This window comes from Scyliorhinus canicula, chromosome 12 (assembly GCF_902713615.1).
Source record: "Scyliorhinus canicula chromosome 12, sScyCan1.1, whole genome shotgun sequence".
NCBI classification, from domain to species: domain Eukaryota; kingdom Metazoa; phylum Chordata; class Chondrichthyes; order Carcharhiniformes; family Scyliorhinidae; genus Scyliorhinus; species Scyliorhinus canicula.
Window position 1 is genome coordinate 14,764,066 of NC_052157.1, and position 22,129 is coordinate 14,786,194.

The window sequence follows — 22,129 nt, forward strand, 5'->3', positions numbered from 1 at the left end:
TGGCAGATGGAATACAATGTTGACAAATGTGAGGTTCTCCATTTTGGTAGGAATAACAGCAAAAGGGATTATTATTTAAATGATAAAATATTAAAACATGCTGCTGTGCAGAGAGACTTGGGTGTGCTAGTGCGTGAGTCACAAAAAGTTGGTTTACAGGTGCAACAGGTGATTAAGAAGGCAAATGGAATTTTCTCCTTCATTGCTAGAGGGATGGAGTTTAAGACTAGGGAGGTTATGCTGCAATTGCATAAGATGTTAGTGAGGCCACACCTGGATTATTGTGTTCAGTTTTGGTCTCCTTACCTGAGAAAGGACGTACTGGCGCTGGAGGGTGTGCAGAGGAGATTCACTAGGTTAATCCCAGAGCTGAAGGGTTTGAATTATGAGGAGAGGTTGAGTAGACTGGGACTGTACTCATTGGAATTTAGAAGGATGAGGGGGGATCTTATAGAAACATATAAAATTATGAAGGGAATAGATAGGATAGATGCGGGCAGGTTGTTTCCACTGGCGGATGAAAGCAGAACTAGGGGACATAGCCTCAAAATAAGGGGAAGTAGATGTAGGACTGAGTTCAGGAGGAACTTCTTCACCCAAAGGGTTGTGAATCTATGGAATTCCTTGCCCAGTTAAGCAGTTGAGGCTCCTTCATTAAATGTTTTTAAGGTAAAGATAGATAGTTTTTTGAAGAATAAAGGGATTTAGGGTTATGGTGTTCGGGCCGGAAAGTGGAGCTGAGTCCACAAACGATCAGCCATGATCCCATTGAATGGCAGAGCAGGCTCGAGAGGCCAGATGGCCTACTCCTGCCCTTAGTTCTTATGTTCTAATTCCTGTGTTTCTACTTCCACATAATGAACTCTTCATCACTATATTTAATTATTAGCAAGTGTGCAATCTACAAACACAAGGCAAGTAGAACCCTCAGAACGCTTGCTATACTCAAAGACTTCTGTACACCAGCCAATAATGGGCTGTTTATTCCTCCCTCCAACAGCTATGGAACAAATGTCAGCCATATGGATGGATTAATTGTCGTTTGGTCTATGCCTATCGGAGGTGTTTAAAAGTGTTACAATCAATAGTTCAGTGTCTTTATAACCAGCTGGGATTTGTAAAAAGTTGACACTTTGATTTAATTAATCCTAACCTTGAGCTACATTTCGATCTTCACTGATCTGACTACAACAAAGATGACCCTACTGATTTGTCCTTCAAGGTCGAAGAAAACTTTGAAAAGATCAACTAAGGAATTGTCTTGAAGAAAGGTCTACGTTGAAAGTAGAAAATTGAGAAATAATTTGGCAGTGTCACTGTAAGTTTCAAAATAAATGCACACGAGACTTTTGCGCAAAGTGTAGCTATCGGTGTCCTGGCTGTGAGGTCCTAATTTGTGGTATTGAACCTGCTCAGGAAATAAAAATCAAGGAAGGAGGAGGTGACAGGCTGAGCAGGAATAAGCACCAAGTAGATTTCAGAAAAGTTGCATCAACACTTAGAGAGAGCACTAGAGAGAGGGAGAGACCGAGAAAGTACGAGATAGAACTGATGACTCGCCCCTTGAGATTGATGATCGTTCCAAGGTATTCTTGGGCATTGCCTCGATATGTCAAAACACAGAAGAAGGCTTGTCTGGCTCAGTATGATTAAGTGGGTTAAAATAAGCAAGACAATGACTTCTTCACCATACAAGGCAAGGAGGGTGGAGGGTGTATGGCCCACGGTTACACTGATACATGCCTTTTCTGATGTAAAAAAGGAAATGTACCAATGTGCTTTTAAACCATTTAATTTTGAACTGGACTATTTAAAAATACTGAACCCGAATGAGCACAGTATAATCTGTGCTTGAAATTGGCCTCAAGTTAAAGTTAGCCCACCCAACTAGTTCTGATTAAATTTAGACTTGCGGCTGGAAAAGACTAAATGACTGTTATTAGAACAAGGAATCAAGAAAAGTACAGCCCAGGAACAGGCCCTTTGGCCCACCAAGCCTGCGCCAACCATGCTGCCCATCTAACCTAGAACCTTCTACATTTACAGGTTCCATATCCCTCTGTTCCCATCCTATTCATGTACTTGTCACGATGCCCCTTAAATGTCACTATCGTTCCTGCTTCCACCACCTCATCCGGCAGCGAGTTCCAGGCACCCCACTACCCTCTGTGTAAAAAAACTTCCCTCGTACATCTCCTCTAAACTTGCCCCTCGCACCTTACACCTATGCCCCCAAGTAATTGACTCTTCCACCCTGGGAAAAAGCACCTGACGATCCACTCTATCCCTGTCTGTCATAATTTTGTAAACTTCTATCAGGTCGCCCCTCAACATTCTACATCAGCAACCACCACCATTCTTTGTGGATTTTGAATGCAGGTTGGTGGATGGGATTTACAGTCATAATTTAGTTTGGCCCCGAATACCTAACCATCCCGAGTCTTTTATTTTTTATTGTGGCCACTTACCTCTGCATCTCCAATCTTCAGATTCACATCTGGAAAATTGCACTTTTCTCCAATTATAGGAACATGGGCCATTCAATCCTTCAATTAGATCAATCTTTTTTCAAACTCAGGGTCGTAACCCATGGGTGTGTCACGGTAGATGTTGGGGAGGGCCGCAGAGCAGTCGGCTGCGATGGTCCCAATCGCGGAAAGGAGTGCCCAGCGACCGTGATCGGCTTTCAAGAATGCTGGCCATCCCATGCACATGTGCCTCCCTCAGCCGGATCTAGCATTACGCAGGCTCGGAGTCCAGAGGGGCAGGCTGCCTCCCCCTGGTGTCAGCGCGCTGTCCCAGGAACAGATTTGTTTTAAAAATCGATTAAGTCTTCCCACCAGAAGTGGCGGCAGAGAGCAGGTCACGCGGGTTGTACACGGACGTCACATGGTCTTGGCGCGAAATCCTGGGGGAGAGATTCCTCCATTTTGTAGCTGCCAGCAAGCCAAGCAGCAGGACTGTGTGAAGAACTGAAGGTGGGTCATTTTGTAGTAAAGGAAAGAAGGCCAGTGACACAAATAGGCCAGGATCTCACAGCTGAATCTGCTGGAGAGAGCTTCACCGGAGATTCCATGGAAGGCCAAAACATTGCTGGTGTGAGCTGTACCCAGAGCTCCAGGGCTTCTGCAGTACAAACGATGAAGAAAAAACTGAAATCGGGAACAAAGGAGATGATTTCTTGAGGTGTGGCTTAGTTCATTTTGCCAATGCAAATCAGAATGCAAAGCCCATGTGTGTTTTAATGACCCATTTGCATCTATTTAGCGGGCCCCGCCGCTCTTTGCTCTGCCCTCCCATGATTCACCCGTCCCTGCAGCAGGGAATCACATGGCCGCGATCACTTATGGTCTCAGCAATCGTGAACCTGACATAGTGGACCTTGAGGTCCACCCACCAGGGCCATGCGGGCAGAGCCCATCTGAGGGCACCCCCCCTCTCCCCCAACAATGCAATCCCCACCCCCCCCCCCCCAACAATGCACTGCCTGCCCACACCTCCTTTCACAGCCCCCCCACCATGACCCAGCCCCCCACAGGAACTCCTCTAATCGGGAGAACCCCCACAGTTCTCTGAATTAGGGAGATGCCCCACAGGGACCCCCTGCCTAAAGGAGCTCCCTCCACAGTCCTCTCTCACATACAGAACCCCCCCCCCCCACCTCCCCCGCAGAAAAGGGACCCCTGTCAGCGAGAGACAGTAATCCAGACAGGGGCAGTGAGAAGCATTAGATCTGTAGATCTGTAATATTTACCTTGCCGCTCCATGTATCCATTCCTGGAAGGATAGCATCTGTGCAAGCCATTCCTAGCTTTCTAACAGTGGCCTGTGATTGACAGCTTGTAAAAACCATCTGCAGATTTGATCTATTCATATCCCTTCAGGCTTCAGTGGTCTAAGTGGTGAAACCCCAATGATTGTAAACATTGTGCACATCAAAGAGATGTAAGTGCATTCCAAGCACTGAGTGTATTCCAGTCACTCAAGTGTGTGATTTCACTGCACTTTCATCTCACTGATCTGGTCAATGTTTACAAACATTGGGGTTCAATCTTGGATGCGTGAAAGGATATGAATGGATCAAAGTTTTTACAAGCTGTCTGAACGGTTTGCAGCTCATGGATTGGTGGGAACCAGACGTGGCACAGCTGCTCTCCTTCCAGAAATGGACATGTGGAGCTGAAAGGTAGGTATCACAGCTATAATGCTTCTCATTGCCCCTGCCTGGACTGCTCTCTAGCTTCCAGACAGGGATCCCTTTTTTGGCAGGATAGGGGCAGAGTCTGTGTGGGGGTGGGGGGTCAGAGGAGGGGGTTCCTTCAGGGGTCTCTGTGCGGCCTCCCGATTACAGGGGTCGCAGGGATGGGTGGTCCTCCTATTATAGGGGTCCCGGAGATGGGTGGTCCCCCTTTTACAGGAGTCCCTGGGAGGGAGTAGGTCAGGTCACCCCCGTAGTTGGGGGTAGTGGGGCGGCCACCCATGCAATCCGGGAGGCGGAGCTGCTGTGCTTTTGGGGGTGGTCATGACCGATTTGCGATTTGCGCGGGGGGAGGGTTGGTTCGGGGCCGATTTGTAATGCGGGGGAGAATGCGGCCACGGGACCTCAATATTGGGCCACCTGCTTAAGATGCAGCCTGATACTGGGATGCGATTCCCTGGGAATCTCTCATGTTCTACGCCAGGGGTGGGCAAACTACGGCCCGCGGGCCGCATGCGGCCCGCCAAAGGTATTTCTGCGGCCCATCAAGTCATTAAAAAAAAAAAAAAAAATTTTTAAAAAAAAATTTTTTTTTTTTTAAAAAGTTAATGGGGGGGGGGGGGGGCCTGTTGGGTTACTGGTATAGGGTGGATACGTTGACCTGAGTAGGGTGATCATTGCTCGACACAATGTCGAGGGCTGAAGGGCCTGTTCTGTGCTGTACTGTTCTATGTTCTATATGAGGCGCCCAGAACCATAACCGGGTGAAGTAATTATTTTACTTAATATACTATGCGGCCCTTTGTGAATTGTGAATTTCTGAATGTGGCCCTTGCACGGAAAAGTTTGCCCACCCCTGTTCTACGCCATGCATAAATGGCATGTTACACTGAATTGCATCCCGCTTTATGACCACAAGCAGAGACTAAGGGGCTAGATGCTCCGATTTTGAGGCTATGTCTGGAGGATGTGTCTGTGCCGCCTCTGCACTGATGCTCCAACCGGTGATGGATTAGCAGCCCCGTCATGTAAAATGCATGGCCTTCCCGATATAAATGCCTGAAGAATTGCCGGGTCCGTGGCTGCGCATGCGCACAGCGAAGACCTGCAGCAGCCACGGCGTATAACATGGCGTCGGCTGCGCACGGACCTGACCTGCCAGATAGTGCCCCCCTGGAGAGGTGAAGCATCCGAAAACAGGCCCCGCCCCCCATTCGGTCATAAACAGGAATTCTCCGCCCGATTGCCGATTTACAATATCGGTGTCAGGCAACGGAGAATCCCGCCCTGAGTGTTGATGCCAGTGGAGCATGTGTGGACTTTCACGCCTGAAAAACTGGCGCAAAACCCTCACTGGTACCTGAATCGGCTAGCACCGGCGCAGAGTGAAACTCCTGCGGGCCGTGCCGAAAACGGCCGGAAAATGGCCGGGTGCTGGGCCGCGCATGCGCATGACTGACGCCGTACAGCATGACGCCGGCCGTGCGCGATCCCAACCCACCAACCGCGACCCTACAGCCCACCCCCCATCAGTCCCCACCCCCAGCCCGAGCAGAGGCCCCCCCCCCCCCCCCCCCCCAACCCCGGTCAGCGGCATGGTTCTCGGCCGAGTGTGGCACCGCTGGACACTGTCCGCAGCCAGCACGCCAGGTTCCTGCACGGTTGGGACCACACGTGGCCCAAGCTGTCGGGAACTCGGCCCATCAGGGGCGGAGCATCGTGGGTGGGCTGGCTGATGATGCGCCAACAACATTGAGACGGCACGCGCCGTGCGTCATGATGACGCCGGTTATGTGGGGGCGGCGCATGGCGAACTGGCGCCAAACCGGCAGCGGCCCTGATACCGGCGTCGGAACCCTTTCTCTGCCTGGTCGCAAATCACAATCTCGACATCAGGCTATGGAGTAACCAGCCCATTGTCTCCCAAACGGAGAATCCCACCCAAGAGATCACCTCGAATTGTAGTCAGATTAAAGCACATTGCACTAATCTTGCACATAAACTTGGCTTTTTACAAGGTTCTCTGCTTTCTGTATCAAATCCAGCCCTCCCACCCTGGGTATCTAGACATTTTAAAGCGGGATAGTTAAATCAAGCGCCTTTTTACACTAACAGTATTATTGCAGTACTGAGGCTAAGCTTGTTCAAATTCCTGAGATTGCGACATTTCCACAGAACTGGAATACGGTCAGTTTACAATACTTAGCAATAGACGTTCACAGGAAACATGCAGGATGACGTGGTGCCTGGATTAACTCGGTTTAGCGGGTCCCAGCTAATTTTATCGAATTCATGACGAAACAGGTTGTGAGAGCATGATCTTTTCACAGACAAGAGGAAGTTATGGGATCAACAAAATAACCCATCCCCTTTTCTAAAAGGGAAATTCGGAGAATTAATTCCGAAACCTTTGGAGCTCCTCTGTGACACACTCTCCCTCACTGACCCAGAAACTTGGCAGTTTTCCAAAAGCTTGACCTCTTTGTGACCGACTGAGTAATGACCAGACGACGCGGGGAACACAGTGAATATCTACTCCGATAATTCCTTCTGGGATAAATTGCTTTGTGGTTTTGCAGTCATCGGATACAGCTGGAACATAATGCCACTTTGCAATTTATATTCACGTAAAAGGGTTAGATACAAAATTAGCCCACAACCGATAGAGTCACAATATTGCAGGACATTTCCCATTGAATTCTAAAGCATATTAGTATTGGAAACCGTTGCAGGTCAGTAAGTCTTCCTTGTGTCTGTGCACAATAATTCCTCCAGTGCACCTGATAAATTTTTCGTTCCCGTGTGGTAAATCACAGTTCTCTACCAATATTTGGGACTCTTCAGAAAACATTGCTCTTCTTTGAACTCACTCGTTTAGAGCATCACGAATTGCAGTATGCCTGTAACCAGCACAAATCAGACAGCCATTTTCACATGGAATTTGCAGCTCGAAAGATGACCGTTTGGCCAACTGGTTTGTGTCGGTATTTACGCTCTACATGAGCTTCCCAGCACAAACAATCATTTGTTGTTGTTTTAGCCACATATCTAATTTTTTAAATCTAAAAGTTTAGAGTACCCAATTATTGTTTTCCAATTAAGGGGCAATTTAGCGTGGCCAACCCACCTAAACTGCACATCTTTGGGTTGTGGGGGGCGAAACCCACGCAGACACGGGGAGAATGTGCAAACTCCACACGGACAGTGACCCAGAGCCAGGATCGAACCCGGGACCTCGGCGCCGTGAGGCAGCAGTGCTAACCAGTGCGCCACCGTGCCACCCCCATTAAGTCACATATCTAACCCCACTATTAATTAAAAAGCTCAAATAAATTGGGGTGGGGTGTGAAAGTAAATGTGGTAAGACACGTTTGTCCACCTCTGTGTTTGCTTTTCAGAAAAAAACATATGGACACTATAAAAGGTTGGAGGATGCGACACCCATTTAATGATACCCTGCGCTGACAAGCAACATACACCTGCCCTCTAATAGTTTCCACATCATTCACTATGAAGAGTCCAGAGTTTGAGAGACGCTTACCAGTAAGTTACTGGTAAGATGACTTAGGACATCATCTTTTCTCGCACGTAGGGTATTCCATGCATCCCACAACTTTCCTCTTATCTGGGAGATACAATTCTCCAGGGAGACGGCAAGATTGATGGACCAAAGCTGACTGTGGAACGTCTGTAGAGTCTCGAAGACTTGCTGCCTGTTCATCTGCACAGCATTCGATATTTCCTTCAGGCTGGTGACAATATCACTGAAGCAATATGGAACTGTGGGCTGCAAAACAAAAAATAGGAGAGTTACGTTCTGCCATTTTCTTTTCCAAGTAGACTACAGTTACTTAATCATCTGAAATCTCTGCCCAATTTACGGCTGGTTTCATTAAAACCCGGACTTTGTTTTCTCTTCCTCACTCACCTCAAGCAGGAAAAGTCAACCAATGCTGTCCTTGCCAACGACATCCACATTATGTGAAAGCATACATCTCCCGACTCTCGCTCAAAACAGCTTTCTGAGTGTCTCCTGATTACACGTTCAAGTGAGAGGCCAGTCATGGTAGGAATCTGAGTTGGGCCGTTGACATTGGATGTCAAATGTGGGTCACGATCCTACACTACGTGAGAGACAGTCGCATGGCAGTGATTTTCCACAATTCGGCCAATTAGTGGCCAGAGGGTGGACTGGAAGCCTGCTCGGGGTGAGGGATGGGGGAGTTTAAGCTGAGTGAAGATTTCCAGTTGTCCTCTGTAAATGACCTATTAACTCAACTTGATTGCTACCCGATAATGGTGGGGACCGGTAGCTGGCCAGACCCCAATCGTGAGTCTGAGATTGTGCCAGCAAAGTGGCACGAAACTTTTACATCTGTCTGCCTGCCTTCATAATTGTCTAGGTATGGCAGAAAAACATTTGTCCCAAGCGTTTGCCAACGAGGTAACTCAGAGGTCCCCTAGAAGCCATATTTGGGCTGTCAGATCGGCCAGGGTTGGAAGCGGGCGGGGAGGCAGATGTCTTAGCCGTCGCCTCGCTGATTGTTCAAAGGCAGATTCTGTTGGGGTGGAGATCAACTTCTCTACCCTGCGCCTCGGCATGGCTGGGGGGACCTGCTGGAGTTCTTAGCACTCGAGAAAGTAAAGTTCGAGTTGTGGGGGAGGGTGGACGTGATCGACAACTCATGGGCCTTGTTTATCATGCATTTTCATGAATTGGATGACATCGAACAGTGGGGGATGCGTTTGAGGGGGATTTGGAATGTAATCAATGATGATTCTTTTTCCTTGGTGTTTTGTTTTCAAAATGTTGGGAATTGTTTGAGGGTGGGTGGGCTGAGGGGATTGTTGGCTCGGGGACTGCCATTGTATTTGTTGTCACTGTTAAATATTTGTTGTTGTAAATATGATGAAAATGTGAAAAAGGAGAATAAAAATATTTATTAAAAAAAACAAGGTGTGGTGAACTATAAACACTAATAATCCACAACATGTGTTGAGCCTGTACCTTGTACAAGACCATGTGTAGTTGCGCGGCTCTACCCATAGGGGGAGATGAGGAGCTTGTACTGGGCTCCACCCTTGGCTCCGCCCATGGCTCCTCCCCCAACCGGACATATAAAGGTTGCTGTTGTGAGCCTGCCTGCCAGTTCATCTATAGTTCATCTCGGCACAGGCAGGCTCTGTTGTAAGACGATTAAAACCACTGTTCGCTTCTAACTACGTGTTGCGTGAATTGATGGTCTCATCAATTTAATCATCTTAAGAAACAGTAAGGAATGACCATGGAATCAGCCCTCAAACCTGATCGACTGGAACTCGACCCACAGGATGCAGAGGCGAAATAAATCTTTTCACACCGGCTCCGATGTTTTAAGGCCTACCTGGCTCAAGCAAGCACTACAGACACGACAGAGGAGCAGAAACTCAGCCTACTGCATGCAAGGGTGAGCCATCGTAGATCTACTCAACTTAATTGTTCCGGCTCATATACAAAGGCCCTGGCCCTACTCGACAGAATTTACGTGAGGCCGGTCAATGAGGTCTACGCCCGCCACGTTTTTACTACTCGCCGCGAGCGCCCCACAGAATCGTTAGAAGAATTCCTCAGAGACTTAAAAACCTTATCCCGGGACTGTAATTACCAAGCTGTAAATGCTGCAGAACATAGGGAACTCGCTGTCCGCGATGTATTTGTTGCAGGCCTCAGACCCAATTACGTGCGCCAGCGGTTGCTTGAGAAGGGGGCCCAAAGCTTAGAAGACACTGTAGAACTCACCACTACTATGGAGGTCTCGTTCCGCAGCCTCACCTCGTTCCCCGCAGACTCCGCGACCCCGTCATGGGCCCCCGACCAGCGACTACCCCAGCCCTGCACCACGCAGCCACCCAGCCACTATGCTACTCCAGCCTGCCACTTTTGTGGCCAGCCCCAGCACCCACGGCAGCACTGCCCGGCCCGCAACGCGACCTGCAGTAGCTGTGGTCGCAAAGGACACTATGCCAGAGTATATCTGGTGAAGAAAGCTCCAGCCTCAAACCCTCCCCCAGCCCAGAGCACTCGCTCCCTGAATCCGCAGGCCCCGTAACACCGCGGCCTGTACTCCGACTCAGCTCCCACCCACCACGTGCGACCCATGGGGGCCACCATCTTGGCAAACCCCCACCACACGGCCGGCCATGTGCGACTCATGGGGGCCGCCATCTTGGACGCCATCTTCCTCACCGCCCACCACGTGCGATCCACGGGGGCGGCCATCTTGGGCTCCATCCTCTCCAAACTCAGCAACCCAGATCGAAGACTGCAACCTCAGCGGGCATTCATCACGGGGCCACTCCAGCATAGCTGATCGAGCCGCCGACTACCCACAACTCAGCGCGGTCATGTTGGACCAGTCGCGTCCGAAACACCTCCGCAACTCCATGATGACCGTTAAAATCAACGGGTACAGTACACCGTGCCTCTTCAACTCCGGGAGCACCGAGAGCTTCGTACATCCAGATCTGGTAAGTTCGCTCCCTGTTTTTCCTGCACGGCAAACTATCTCCCTCGCTTCGGGATCCCACTCTGTTCACCTCCAAGGGCGCACCATCCTGACCCTAACGATTCAGGGTGCTAGCTACTCAAACCTCCGGCTGTACGTACTCCCCAAACTCTGCGCCCCACTCTTACTGGGACTCAACTTCCAGTGTAACCTCAAAGGTCTCACCCTCAGCTTCAGCGGACCCCTACCCCCACTCACCATCTGCAGCCTAGCCACGCTGCGAATCTCCCCCCCCACTCTTTGCCAATCTCACTCCAGACTGTAAACCCGTAGCCACTCGCAGTAGGCGGTACAGCCTGCAGGACAGGGTGTTTATGAGAACCGAGGTCCATAGGCTCCTCCATGAGGGGATCATAGAGGCCAGTAACAGCCCCTGGACAGCTCAGGTGGTGGTCGTCAAGACCGGGGAAAAATTCCGTATGGTCGTGGACGATAGTCAGACCATTAATCGGTTTACGCTCCTCGATGCGTACCCCCTCCCCAGGATTGCAGACATGGTGAATCAGATCGCCCAGTATCGCATTTTCTCCACGGTGGATCTGAAGTCTGCATACCATCAGCTCCCAATCCGCCCGGAGGACTGCCACTACACGGCGTTCGAGGCCGATGGCTGCCTCTTCCATTTCCTCCGGGGTTCCCTTTGGCGTCACGAACGGAGTCTCGGTGTTCCAACGAGCAATGGACCGAATGGTGGACCAGTACGGGCTGCAGGCCACGTTTCCGTACTTGGATAACGTCACCATCTGCGGCTATGACCAGCAGGACCACGATGCCAACTTCCATCGATTTCTCCAGACGGCCCAGAAACTCAACCTCACTTACAACATGGAGAAATGCGCTTTCCGCACGACCAGGCTAGCCATCCTCGGCAATGTCGTGGAAAACGGAGTCCTGGGCCCCGACCCGGACCGTATGATCCGGACTCTTAGAACTCCCTCTCCCTCATTGTCCCATGGCCCTCAAACGGTGCTTGGGATTCTTTTCACACTATGCCCAGTGGGTTCCTCAATATGCGGACAAAGCCTGCCCACTATTTAAGGCCACACTTTTCCCCCTGTTGGCTGAGGCTCGCCAGGCCTTCAACTGCATCAAGGAGGACATCGCCAAAGCGGCCATACGGGCAGTGGATGAATCCGTCCCTTTTCAGGTTGAGAGCGATGCCTCAGAAGTCGCTCTTGCAGCCACATTAAATCAGGCAGGGAGACCAGTCGCATTTTTCTCCCAAACCCTCTCCGCTTCAGAACTTCGACACTCCTCGGTCGAAAAGGAAGCACAAGCCATTGTAGAGGCTGTACGTCATTGGAGGCACTACCTCGCAGGTAGAAGGTTCACCCTCATCACTGACCAAAGATCGGTTGCCTTCATGTTTGACAACTCGCAAAGGGGCAAAATTAAAAATGATAAAATCCTGAGGTGGAGGATCGAACTCTCCACCGACAAATACGATATCATGTATCGACCGGGGAAGCTCAACGAGCCCTCAGATGCCCTGTCCCGCGGCACGTGCGCCAGCACGCAGAGCGACCGCCTGAAAGCCATCCACAATGACCTCTGCCACCCGGGGTCACCCGGCTCGCCCGCTACGTCAAAGCCACTGAGGAGGTAAAAGCCATCACCAGGGATTGCCCGATCTGTGCGGAGTGCGAACCGTACTTCTATAGACCAGACAGGGCCCACCTGGTCAAGGCTTCTCGGCCCTTTGAACGCCTCGCCATCGATTTCAAAGGGCCACTTCCCTCGAATAATCGGAATGTGTACTTCCTGAATGTCATCGACGAGTTCTCCCGCTTCCCTTTTGCGATCCCGTGCCCCGATATGACCTACCACACAGTTATTAGGACCCTGCATAGTATCTTCACCCTGTTTGGTTTCCCCAGCTATGTACACAGCGACCGGGGTTCGTCCTTCATGAGCGACGAGCTGCGTCAGTACCTGCTTGACAAGGGCATCGCCTCGAGCAGGACTACCAGCTACAACCCCAGGGGGAACGGGCTGGTGGAGAGGGAGAATGCGACGGTCTGGAAGACCATCCTACTGACCCTCCGGTCCAGGAATCATCTGGTTTCCCATTGGCAGGAAGTCCTCCCCAACGTGCTCCACGCTATTAGGTCCCTCCTATGTACCGCCACCAACCAGACCCCTCACGAGCGGCTCTTTGTTTTTTCCAGGGGCACTACCACGGGGGCTTCGCTCCCTGCATGGTTGAAGACACCGGGCCCGGTACTCCTCCGGAAGCACGTCAGGGCACACAAAACTGACCCACTCGTAGAGAAAGTGCTTCTACTACACTCAAACCCCCAATACGCCTTCATAGAGTACCCTGACGGCCGTCAGGACACTGTATCCCTCCGGAACCTAGCGCCGGCAGGATCGAATCCCACCACTACCACCGCTGAGGTACCCCTCACACTACACCCCACCCAACTCGTCGCGCCCCACGTCCCCGCACCTACCGGGTCACTACACATGTTCCGCGCACCCACAAGCTTCCAGCGCCCCCAGTCGAACCAGACGGGTACGAAGCTCGGGCAGAATAACCCCCGGAATCCGCCATCGTACCCCAACCAACCGTGATCGTCCTGCCACCCGAAGAGGCTGCAACCACGGTGTTCCGCCGATCACAACGGACAACTTGACCACTGGACAGACTCAATTTGTAAGCCACCACCCCCGCCGGACTTGATTTTTTCACAGGGGGTGAATGTGGTGAATTATAAACACTAATAATCCACACTGTATTGTACAACATGTGTTGAGCCTGTACCTTGTACTAGACCATGTGTACTTGCGCGGCTCTACCCATAAGGGGAGATGAGGAGCTTGTCCTGAGCTCCACCCATGGCTCCGCCCATGGCTCCGCCCATGGCTCTTCCCCCTAACCAGAAGTATAAAGGTTGCTGTTGTGAGCCTGCCTGCCAGTTCATCTGGAGTTCATCTCGGCACAGGCAGGCTCTGTTGTAAGACGATTAAAACCACTGTTCACTTCTAACCACGTGTCGCGTGAATTGATGGTCTCATCACAAGGAACCTCAAACATCTCAGTTGAGGCCATTGACAATTATACATAGGGGCCGGGAATCCCCGTGACCAGGCCACGCCGCCCCGACGCCGGCCCGCAAATCTCCGTAGGGCGGAGAATCAGCGCCATTGGCGCCGGCGTGGTTGGTGGGCCGCTCTACGCGGTTGGCCCACCGAATCTCCGGCCCGCATGGGCTGAGCGGCCATGAAAAAAAACGAGTCCCGCCGGCGCCATCCACACCTGCTCGCAGCCGGCGGGAACTCTGGTGCAAGGGTCGGGTGGCGGCCTGTGGGGGGTGGCTCCGATGTGGTTTGGCCCATGATCGGTGCCCACCGATAGGTGGGCCGGCTTCTCGGTCACCTGACCTTTTTTGCGTGGTGGCCCCTGTAGTCCTGCGCCATGTTGTGTTGGGACCGGCATGTTGAAGGAGGCCACCACTGTAGGGGCCAGAATTACTCCTGGCAGCGGCCCGTTCACGCCGTTTACGACGGCATTTACGACGGTGTGGACACTCTGCCGCGGGATGGGAGAATCCCGCCCGCAGAATTTCTAACAAGACACTGGTTGATGAATCCAGCCCAAAGTCCAGTGCATTGAGGGCAGCTGTAGTTTACCTTCTCCCACCTGCTTTATTCAGAACTAGGAATGAAACCTGCTCCATATATCTTTGCACCACAAGCTGGGTATTTTTCACATTGGGCTGTTCAGGCTTTTCAAACTTTGATTCAGCTTCAAAGGCAACTACTAGCAGATCAATGCTAAATAGAGTACTCTGCATACCATTGATCACAAACTGATCAACATTTAACCAGCGCAAAACACTTTTTTAATCCCTGGGAAGACATTGACTGCCTTTCTTTGTTGCCATGCCTTAATGCAAATTTATATCAATTTTGTAAAAGTATCTATTGGGATTTTCTATTTTTTCACAAAACGAAAGTTATATTAAACAAGCAAAAGCAGAAAGATAGCTAATGGTATCATTGTACAACAGGTACAGCAGAGAACAACAGTCATTAGATAATTGAGAACAAATAAGACGGATGAATCAGGGACAAATCCCCAAAATGTTCCTTCTGCGAATAAATAACCTGTCTGCACCCAAACAGGATACAGGCAACATTATAGACGTATATCTCACCCAATGCTTCAAAACAACATAACAGAAGAAAAGACCGGACAACTCCAGTAACAAGGGGAAATCAACCAACTCTTCCAGCGCAAATTGAACTCTTCTCCAGGTTCAGATCAGAACAGGCAGCCATCCTGTAGCTTTGAGATGGCAAAATGACAAAAACAAAGGCAATGAGAGGACCGGACACAACCAAACCTTAATATTCAGCCCAAGCAGTCAGAGTGACCCCCAAACTAGGGAGCGCCCAGGGGTTGAGGGTCTTCAAGTACTACAACAGTTCAAGAAGGCAACTTAACAGCGCTTTCTGAAGGGCAACTAGGGATAGGCAATAGATGCTGACCTAACCAGTGAGACCCGCATCCCGTAAATTAATTTTTTTTAAATCTGACCCTCCTTCGCTCTAACTTTGAAGTACTAGTGGAAACAAAGGCCACGATCTAAGGGGCCCACTGACCATGGGCGCAAATCCCATAATAGCTGCAAAATCTCACGAAGGAACAGAAACAGGATTTGCGCCGACGAGATCACAGAATGTCATCTCCCCCCCGCACCGCCCCCTCTGGTGTCATAATAAGGTTCTTGCCTGATTTGCATAAATTATCACATTAGCAAACTTGGCGCTGCTGCTTTCACCCTCATCCTAATCACTACTGGTTTTAAAAAACTAAAACCAGTTGAGATGAACACGCCGGGGGCGTACATGTATGTATAGCCCCCGTGGTGGGGGGGAACCTGTCCAGGCATTGCCTCTTGGTACTCTGGCAGTGCTCCCAGACAGTGCCAGCGGACCCTCTCTGGAGTTCTATTGCTGGGTTCCTCCTTATGCATGGGAGGGGGTATTCCCCTTATCCTTGGTGGGAGGTTGGCGGTTGCCCCTCTGTGTGAGGGGTTTTGGTGTCTGTTGGGGTGGGGGGGGGGGGTTTATTCAAATCGGAGATCGGCACGCCCCGATCTCAGGATACCTTTGCACTGCCAGCTTTCTTAAGCCCCGCCCCTCCAGCTGGCTGTATGAATTTCGCTTCCCCTTTGGAAATTGCACAGAGTGCTGTGAGAGAAGCCAATTGTGCAGCCTGCGAGCTTCACCTGAGCCAACACTCTGCATTTCCGGGAAGAGTCCAGTGCATTTCCGGGAAGATTCCGGCCACAATCCCTAATGAGACAGAGTTCTCTTCGTACTGACAATAAAGTTGCAACCAATAATTTTCTTGGAAGAGACGCTTGCTTTGTCTGTTTTGAAGTCACCTTTTGTGATCAAGGGCCAATTTTGCAAAAAAAAAAATATGCTTCTGGCTAGAAGTTCGAGTTGAAAGTTTGAAAGTCACAGGAACACCTCCAACTCTCTAATTCCAATCCTTTAATTTTTAATTCAAAGAGCAATGCCACAATTTTCTGATAATTTCTGGCGGGCAAGGTTCCTTGCTGGGATTTACATTTGTAAGTTTAGCCCTCATCAGTCTGCTGAACTGCAGTTTTATAGTGAAACCTACCTCCGCAGTCCCGTCCTCCTTTTGATCATCTCCCTTGTTATCGTTATGGCATCTGCTGATTGGAGCTTGCACCTTGGAATTGCTGCTGGCAATATCCAGGTTTTCTTTGTCAGGCGTTCCCTGTGTGGAGTGGGGGGTGGAAAGAGAGAACAGTTTTTGCTCAATTTATTTTCCAAAGCAAAGGTTCCTTTTGTACTATTAAACATTAGAAAGTCTGAAACTGTGGCCATCGGCCCCCATCCACAAACCCCACTCCCTAACCTCTGGAGTCCATAGCTAGGGGACAGAGATTGGGGCAGGGCCTTCAATCTTCCCAATATTTAAGTGGAAGAAATTGCTGCTCATCCAGATCGTAACATTCCCTTCAAAACAATTTTCCAGGGTGGTTGCAAGGACTTACAAGAAACTTATTGTGTTCAGTAAGCAATCCACACCATGTAAGATGCACATATTATGTTCAACTGCTTGATCCCTTTCCTAATTTTCCTCTGGATTCCTTTCCCAGATCGTTTTTGGAACAGATTGTGTGACATTATGAGAAATGTACAGAACTGTTATGTCCAAATCAGCCACTAGAGGGAGCTAAATGCAGAACTATATAAAGCATTGATGCAAAGCCTTCTGGGAGAGCATTGAGGAGAAGGCTAAGAGAAAGACTGCAGGAAAGCTAGTGTGAGTGAGAGCAGATCACAGTTATTGTATTGGTGTAGGGATTAGCGGTAGGTGAGTGTAGATGGTATATTTATTGTCCATTGTTTGTTGTATAAAAGTAAGAGGTCAGATTCAATTAGTGTAAATAAATATTTAGCTTTGTTTAATACAAAAGCTATTTGTGGTCTTTGTGAACACCACGCCAACCATCCTAGGATCTGAACCACAAAGAACACCACACAGGTAAGAGGTTTTGTGGCACAGTGGTCCCTGCCTCTCTGAGCCAGATACTCTGGAATATGCCAGAACTTAATGGCCACGGAAGGTGTGATCATAATTCAGCCAAATCATGTTGATTACCAACCTGTAATTACCTTCAATAAGCCCACAGCAGGCAGTAAGAGCCGGAGTGTCTCCGGGTCAGTCCTGTTTGATGTGGAGTGGTGCCCCTCAAGCTACAGCCATCTGTCTGAACACCGTGGAAGTACCTGCTGCCCTGTGGGCGGGAACAAGATTTTGGGTGCCGGGAGGCCGCTGTCAGGAAGGAAAGAAGGACGGACTCCTGGCACTCAGCCAAGTGCTGAGATGAGTTGGTTTGAAAGGAAGCTTGGTCCAGGGGATGGGTTTGCTTGTGGGACGCAAAGGACCTCTGCTTCTCCTGGCCCACAAGGAAACGGGGGGGGGGGGGGGGGGGGGGGGGTGGCTGGTGACACAAAAATAAATTGTATTCCAGGCCTCTTCTGGTGTTGGATCTGTTTTCAGTCAGGCTAACCTAGCTTGGATGTCACCGCAGATTTCCTGTCCAGATCTTGGGATAGCACTGCCTTGGTGTATGGGCAGCCTAATCAGAACATTTTAAATGAAAGAAATCCTTGTTGCCTTCCACCAGGCCCTAGCTTGCCTGCCGAAAGTGGCAGATTATAATTGTACACCACAGCGGGACTGGGAGAGGAAGGAATTGGGAGGGGGGCTGTAGGGAAATAATTGCGGCCATTTTAAGATCGCCCAACTACCTGCTAGCTGCCAAGCAGGCAGGGTTAAAATCGGCCCTGTTATTGACTGAGTTCACCTGTACAGGTTCAGTGGGCGAGATTCTCCGCACTCCCGACGGTGCGGAGAATAGCGTGGCTCGTAAAATTTTACGGCCACGCTGTTCCGACGCCCGCCCGCTATTCTCCCCCCCCCCCCCCCCCCCCCCCCCCCGCCCAACTCCTGACACGAATCGCTGCCGCCGTTTTTTTACGGCCGGCAGCGATTCACAGCTGATAGATGGGCTGAGTTCCCAGCCCTTTACGGCTGTTTTTACGAACGGCAAACACACCTGGTCTGGCCGTTCGTAAAAACGGCCGTAAACACTCGCATTTTATAACCATGGCACCGATTGGCACGGCAGTACCACGGCCGTGCCAAGGGTGCCATGGGCCAGTGATCGGTGGGCACCGATCGCGGGCAGCGGGCCCGATGCCCGTGCACTATTTCTCCTTCCGCCTCCCCGCAGTATCCATTCACGGGGCGGCTGAGGGGCATCCCGGCCCGCGCATGCGCGGGTTTCGCGCAAATACGCGATGACGTCATCCGCGCATGCGCGGGTTGGAGTCTTCCAATCCGCGCATGCGCGGCTGACGTCATATGACGCGTCAGCCTGCGCAAACTCAGGCAAGCGGGCTTAACGAAATTCGTTAAACCCGTGATGCCGGAGCTTACGGCGTCGGGCTGGTAGCCCCGACCGGGGACCAGAATCGGTTCCCGGTCGGGAAGCGGGGGGCTGGCGTCAAACCCGCCCGGGTTTGACGCCAGCCTTACGATTTCTCCCGTTTTGGGAGAATCGCGCCCAGTAAATTCAACATTCAAGGCAGTTAAAAAGCTTGAGGAAAAACTCAACAGCTAATGCTGGAAAATAAGGTGAAAATAAATTGCTTCTGATTGAGCCATCAACATACCTGACAAGGCTTTTCAAATCACCAGAGATACAAAGTTTTTATTGAGATGCATCATCTTGTTTATTGTGCCCATAAAATGTTTGATTTAGACGGATGTACGGGCCAGTGCTCAGAGAGCCAAGCTCATGTCCCAGATGTTGAAGAAAACACATTCCAATCAATGACTCCAGCTCCAAACAGCACTGAAGCTTTAAGCTCCAAACCTACGTTCATCCTCTGAGGGATTTGTACTCAAACGTGGCCCCATAGGGAGACCAAAATAGTTTTATACCAACCGTATGTTGTAAAAATTGTCATGGAGTCTCAAGTATTTCTCATATCACATCACTGACCACAGGCAAGTCAGAAAGGGAGGTGAACAGATACACTTAGGTGTACAGATGCTATTCACGGAATGTAGTTTACCCTGCATTCCATAAAGCAGTGCATAAAACCGAATTAGAATAAATATTTAGTACAATGCACACTTAATATGTGGTTCCCCAGGACGTACAATGATTGAGATTTAATTCTGAAAATCAATAGTGATGTTGTCCAACTTCTAATGACTAGGGTTGTATTTGCCCCCCATTGGCGGTTATCGCTGGCTTTGAAAGCAGACCAAGGCAGGCCAGCAGTACGGTTCAATTCCCGTACCAGCCTCCCAGAACAGGCACCGGAATGTGGCGACTAGGCGCTTTTCACAGTAACTTCATTTGAAGACTACTTGTGACAATAAGCGATTTTCATTTCATTTTTTCATTCTCCCTTCTCATAACTTCAAGGATTATCGAACATAATAAAAAACAGAAGCAAGACTGTACACGAACCACATATCACATCACTGACTCAATATGATTTTTACTAAAACAGGATAACAGATGACCTTCGCCCGCATGCTCACACCTCACCCACCCTTGCTAGGAAATAAACAGCGGAATCAGAAGGAAGCAAAGTTCAGGATTACTGATGAACTTCAGGGTAATAACATCATCGATGTGGCTTCGAAAGGCCAAAGCTATAGCACAATCTCCACACAGCTCTCAGCTCTCAGGATCTCAGACATTCCATTGAACGAAGCGCCTTCACCTTTGCCATGCTGCTGTCAGAACACCCAGTCAACTCGAAACCAGCTGGGGTGCGAGGTGGGGCAGGCGGGGTGGCGGGGTTGGGGGGGGGGGGGGAATGGAATGGCTCGAAGTGACCAGTCACCTCTGACTCCTCACGACGAACATGAAGAACCGGACTATGTAAGGCCAGTGGTCAGGGGCCCCACCAGCTCTAGGCCTCAAAGACTGGATACAATGTGCTTCATTGAACATGTTACACCCAGCCTTCAGATCAAGATAACTAAAGCATGGGAGCCAAACTCAATCGGGAACTCGCCTCCCACATAAGAGACCGGACTCATGAACATTCTCTGTTCGGCCTCCACATTCCGAATCAGTCAGGACAGATGACGCACCATGCAACAGGATTCAGGGTCCGACCAGGGAAATTACTCCATCAAATACCAAGATTCTCTTCTCTGCTTCCACTGTTCTCTCAAGGATAGTTCATCAAAGTGATCACCAAAAACCTGCACCAAGGAGCTGAGATCATCATCCAAAATATAATTTGCAATGGCAGCCATCACCCCGATGCTGACGCATGGGCCCGCTCATCAGCAAAGCCGCCACTGCAAGGTGGACCCCACCCCAGTCCCCTCTCACCACCGCAATCAAATGAGGATTCTCTGATTCAACTAGCCAAAGGTGGGGCACTATTTAGTGGGCCGAGCCCGCGAGCGGCCGGCACCATATTGCACGGTACGGCCGCCGCAGGCCGCGGCCATGCACATGCACGGCCACGGATCCGGCAATACGTCGGGCCGTATCGGCAGCTCGAGCCGCTGCCCTATGCTGCCGACATGCTAGCCCACAGCCAAACGGAAGATCAGTGTCAGTTTTACGCCCTTCGTTCTGTCATGAAACGCTACCGTTCCCACGCCGGCGTGGGGACATAGCCGCAAAATCGGAGAATCTGCCCCCTGTGTTGATTTTATCATGAGTACCTGACACTATACAGAATTCAGTATTTTCTATATTTAACATCAACAGGCAACATTTCTGAAAATAAGCAGTACAGGGTGAACTTACCATGAAGCAAACATCTGGCACCAAAGTAACTATTTCTTGCTTATGCTTTTTTGCATTCTGAATAAACATGACCACATGTTTGGAGGCATGGGTGTACAGTTTAGAGGTCAGAAAATACATCCATGTGCAGTTCCTGTCTGGCAGTTTGGAAGAGTTGATTGCTTCCTCGTTGGGTAAATCCTCATGCACAGTTCCTAAGGGAATAAAAAGAGGGAATATTCAGAACATAAGGCAATGGAACAATAGTTTTGCTTTAATAACATCTATAGAAGCCATGCCATCCCTACAGTGCAGAAAGAGGCCATTTGGCCCATCGGGTTTTCACTGACTCTCTGAAAGAGGACCCTACCAAGTCCCACTCTCACACTGTATCCCCATAACCCCACCGAACCTGCACATCTTTGGACTGTGTGTAACGCGGCATAACGCTGCCTCATTATAGATAGTGGAGAACGGTCAGAATGCAACTTTTCCCCAACATTCTGGTTCCCAGAACAAGGCATCTATGGTGCATCTGGGAAGAGGCAAGACGAGTTCAAATCCTCTCTTCCTCAAAGCCAACTGCTCACAAGATGTGGGTCTTGTCTTCCACTTAAGCATTTGCCAGCGAGGTCACTCAGATGCACAGTCCTGTTGCGAAATGTTTAGGAGCACAGTGCACCTACAGGTGCACTTCCATGGATGCATTCCATGTTTTTTTAGTTATTCGTTGATGGCATTGACGATGTTGAGTTCTTTTTGCCCTCAGTCTGGTCTCAGTAAACTCTGAGTCGGATTTGTAGGTATCAATTCTAGTTTATTTCAACAGCTTGCAAGCTAGACTCACTCTGATAACAGCAGAACCAACACAGTTCCTGAGATCTGCAGAGCAAGTGAGGACAAAGGACAAAGCATCTCATTTCATATACATTCATGTAGCATCAAGTTTCACAAATAATGACCAAATAAGGTCATGGTAACGAATGCAAGATTCTCATAGGTCTTTCTCACATATTCCTTGACCTGGCCGTGTAACTGGATCTTCACAATTACTGATC

General features: G+C 49.9%; 1 protein-coding gene across 4 annotated transcripts in view; it reads right to left on the bottom strand.

Moving 5' to 3' along the window:
* The window catches only part of LOC119974578 (perilipin-2-like), a 75,860-nt gene that overhangs the window by 8,842 nt on the left and 44,889 nt on the right, over nt 1-22,129 (bottom strand). For 3 of the 4 annotated variants that reach the window (XM_038813601.1, XM_038813602.1, XM_038813600.1), the window contains exons 6-8: nt 21,093-21,286; nt 16,385-16,504; nt 7,740-7,985 (exon numbers count right to left, since the gene is read on the bottom strand). In XM_038813601.1, coding sequence (XP_038669529.1) covers nt 7,740-7,985; nt 16,385-16,504; nt 21,093-21,286 — 560 coding nt within the window. The remainder of the gene's footprint in view (nt 1-7,739; nt 7,986-16,384; nt 16,505-21,092; nt 21,287-22,129) is intronic. The other variant, XM_038813603.1, reaches the window with a different exon arrangement.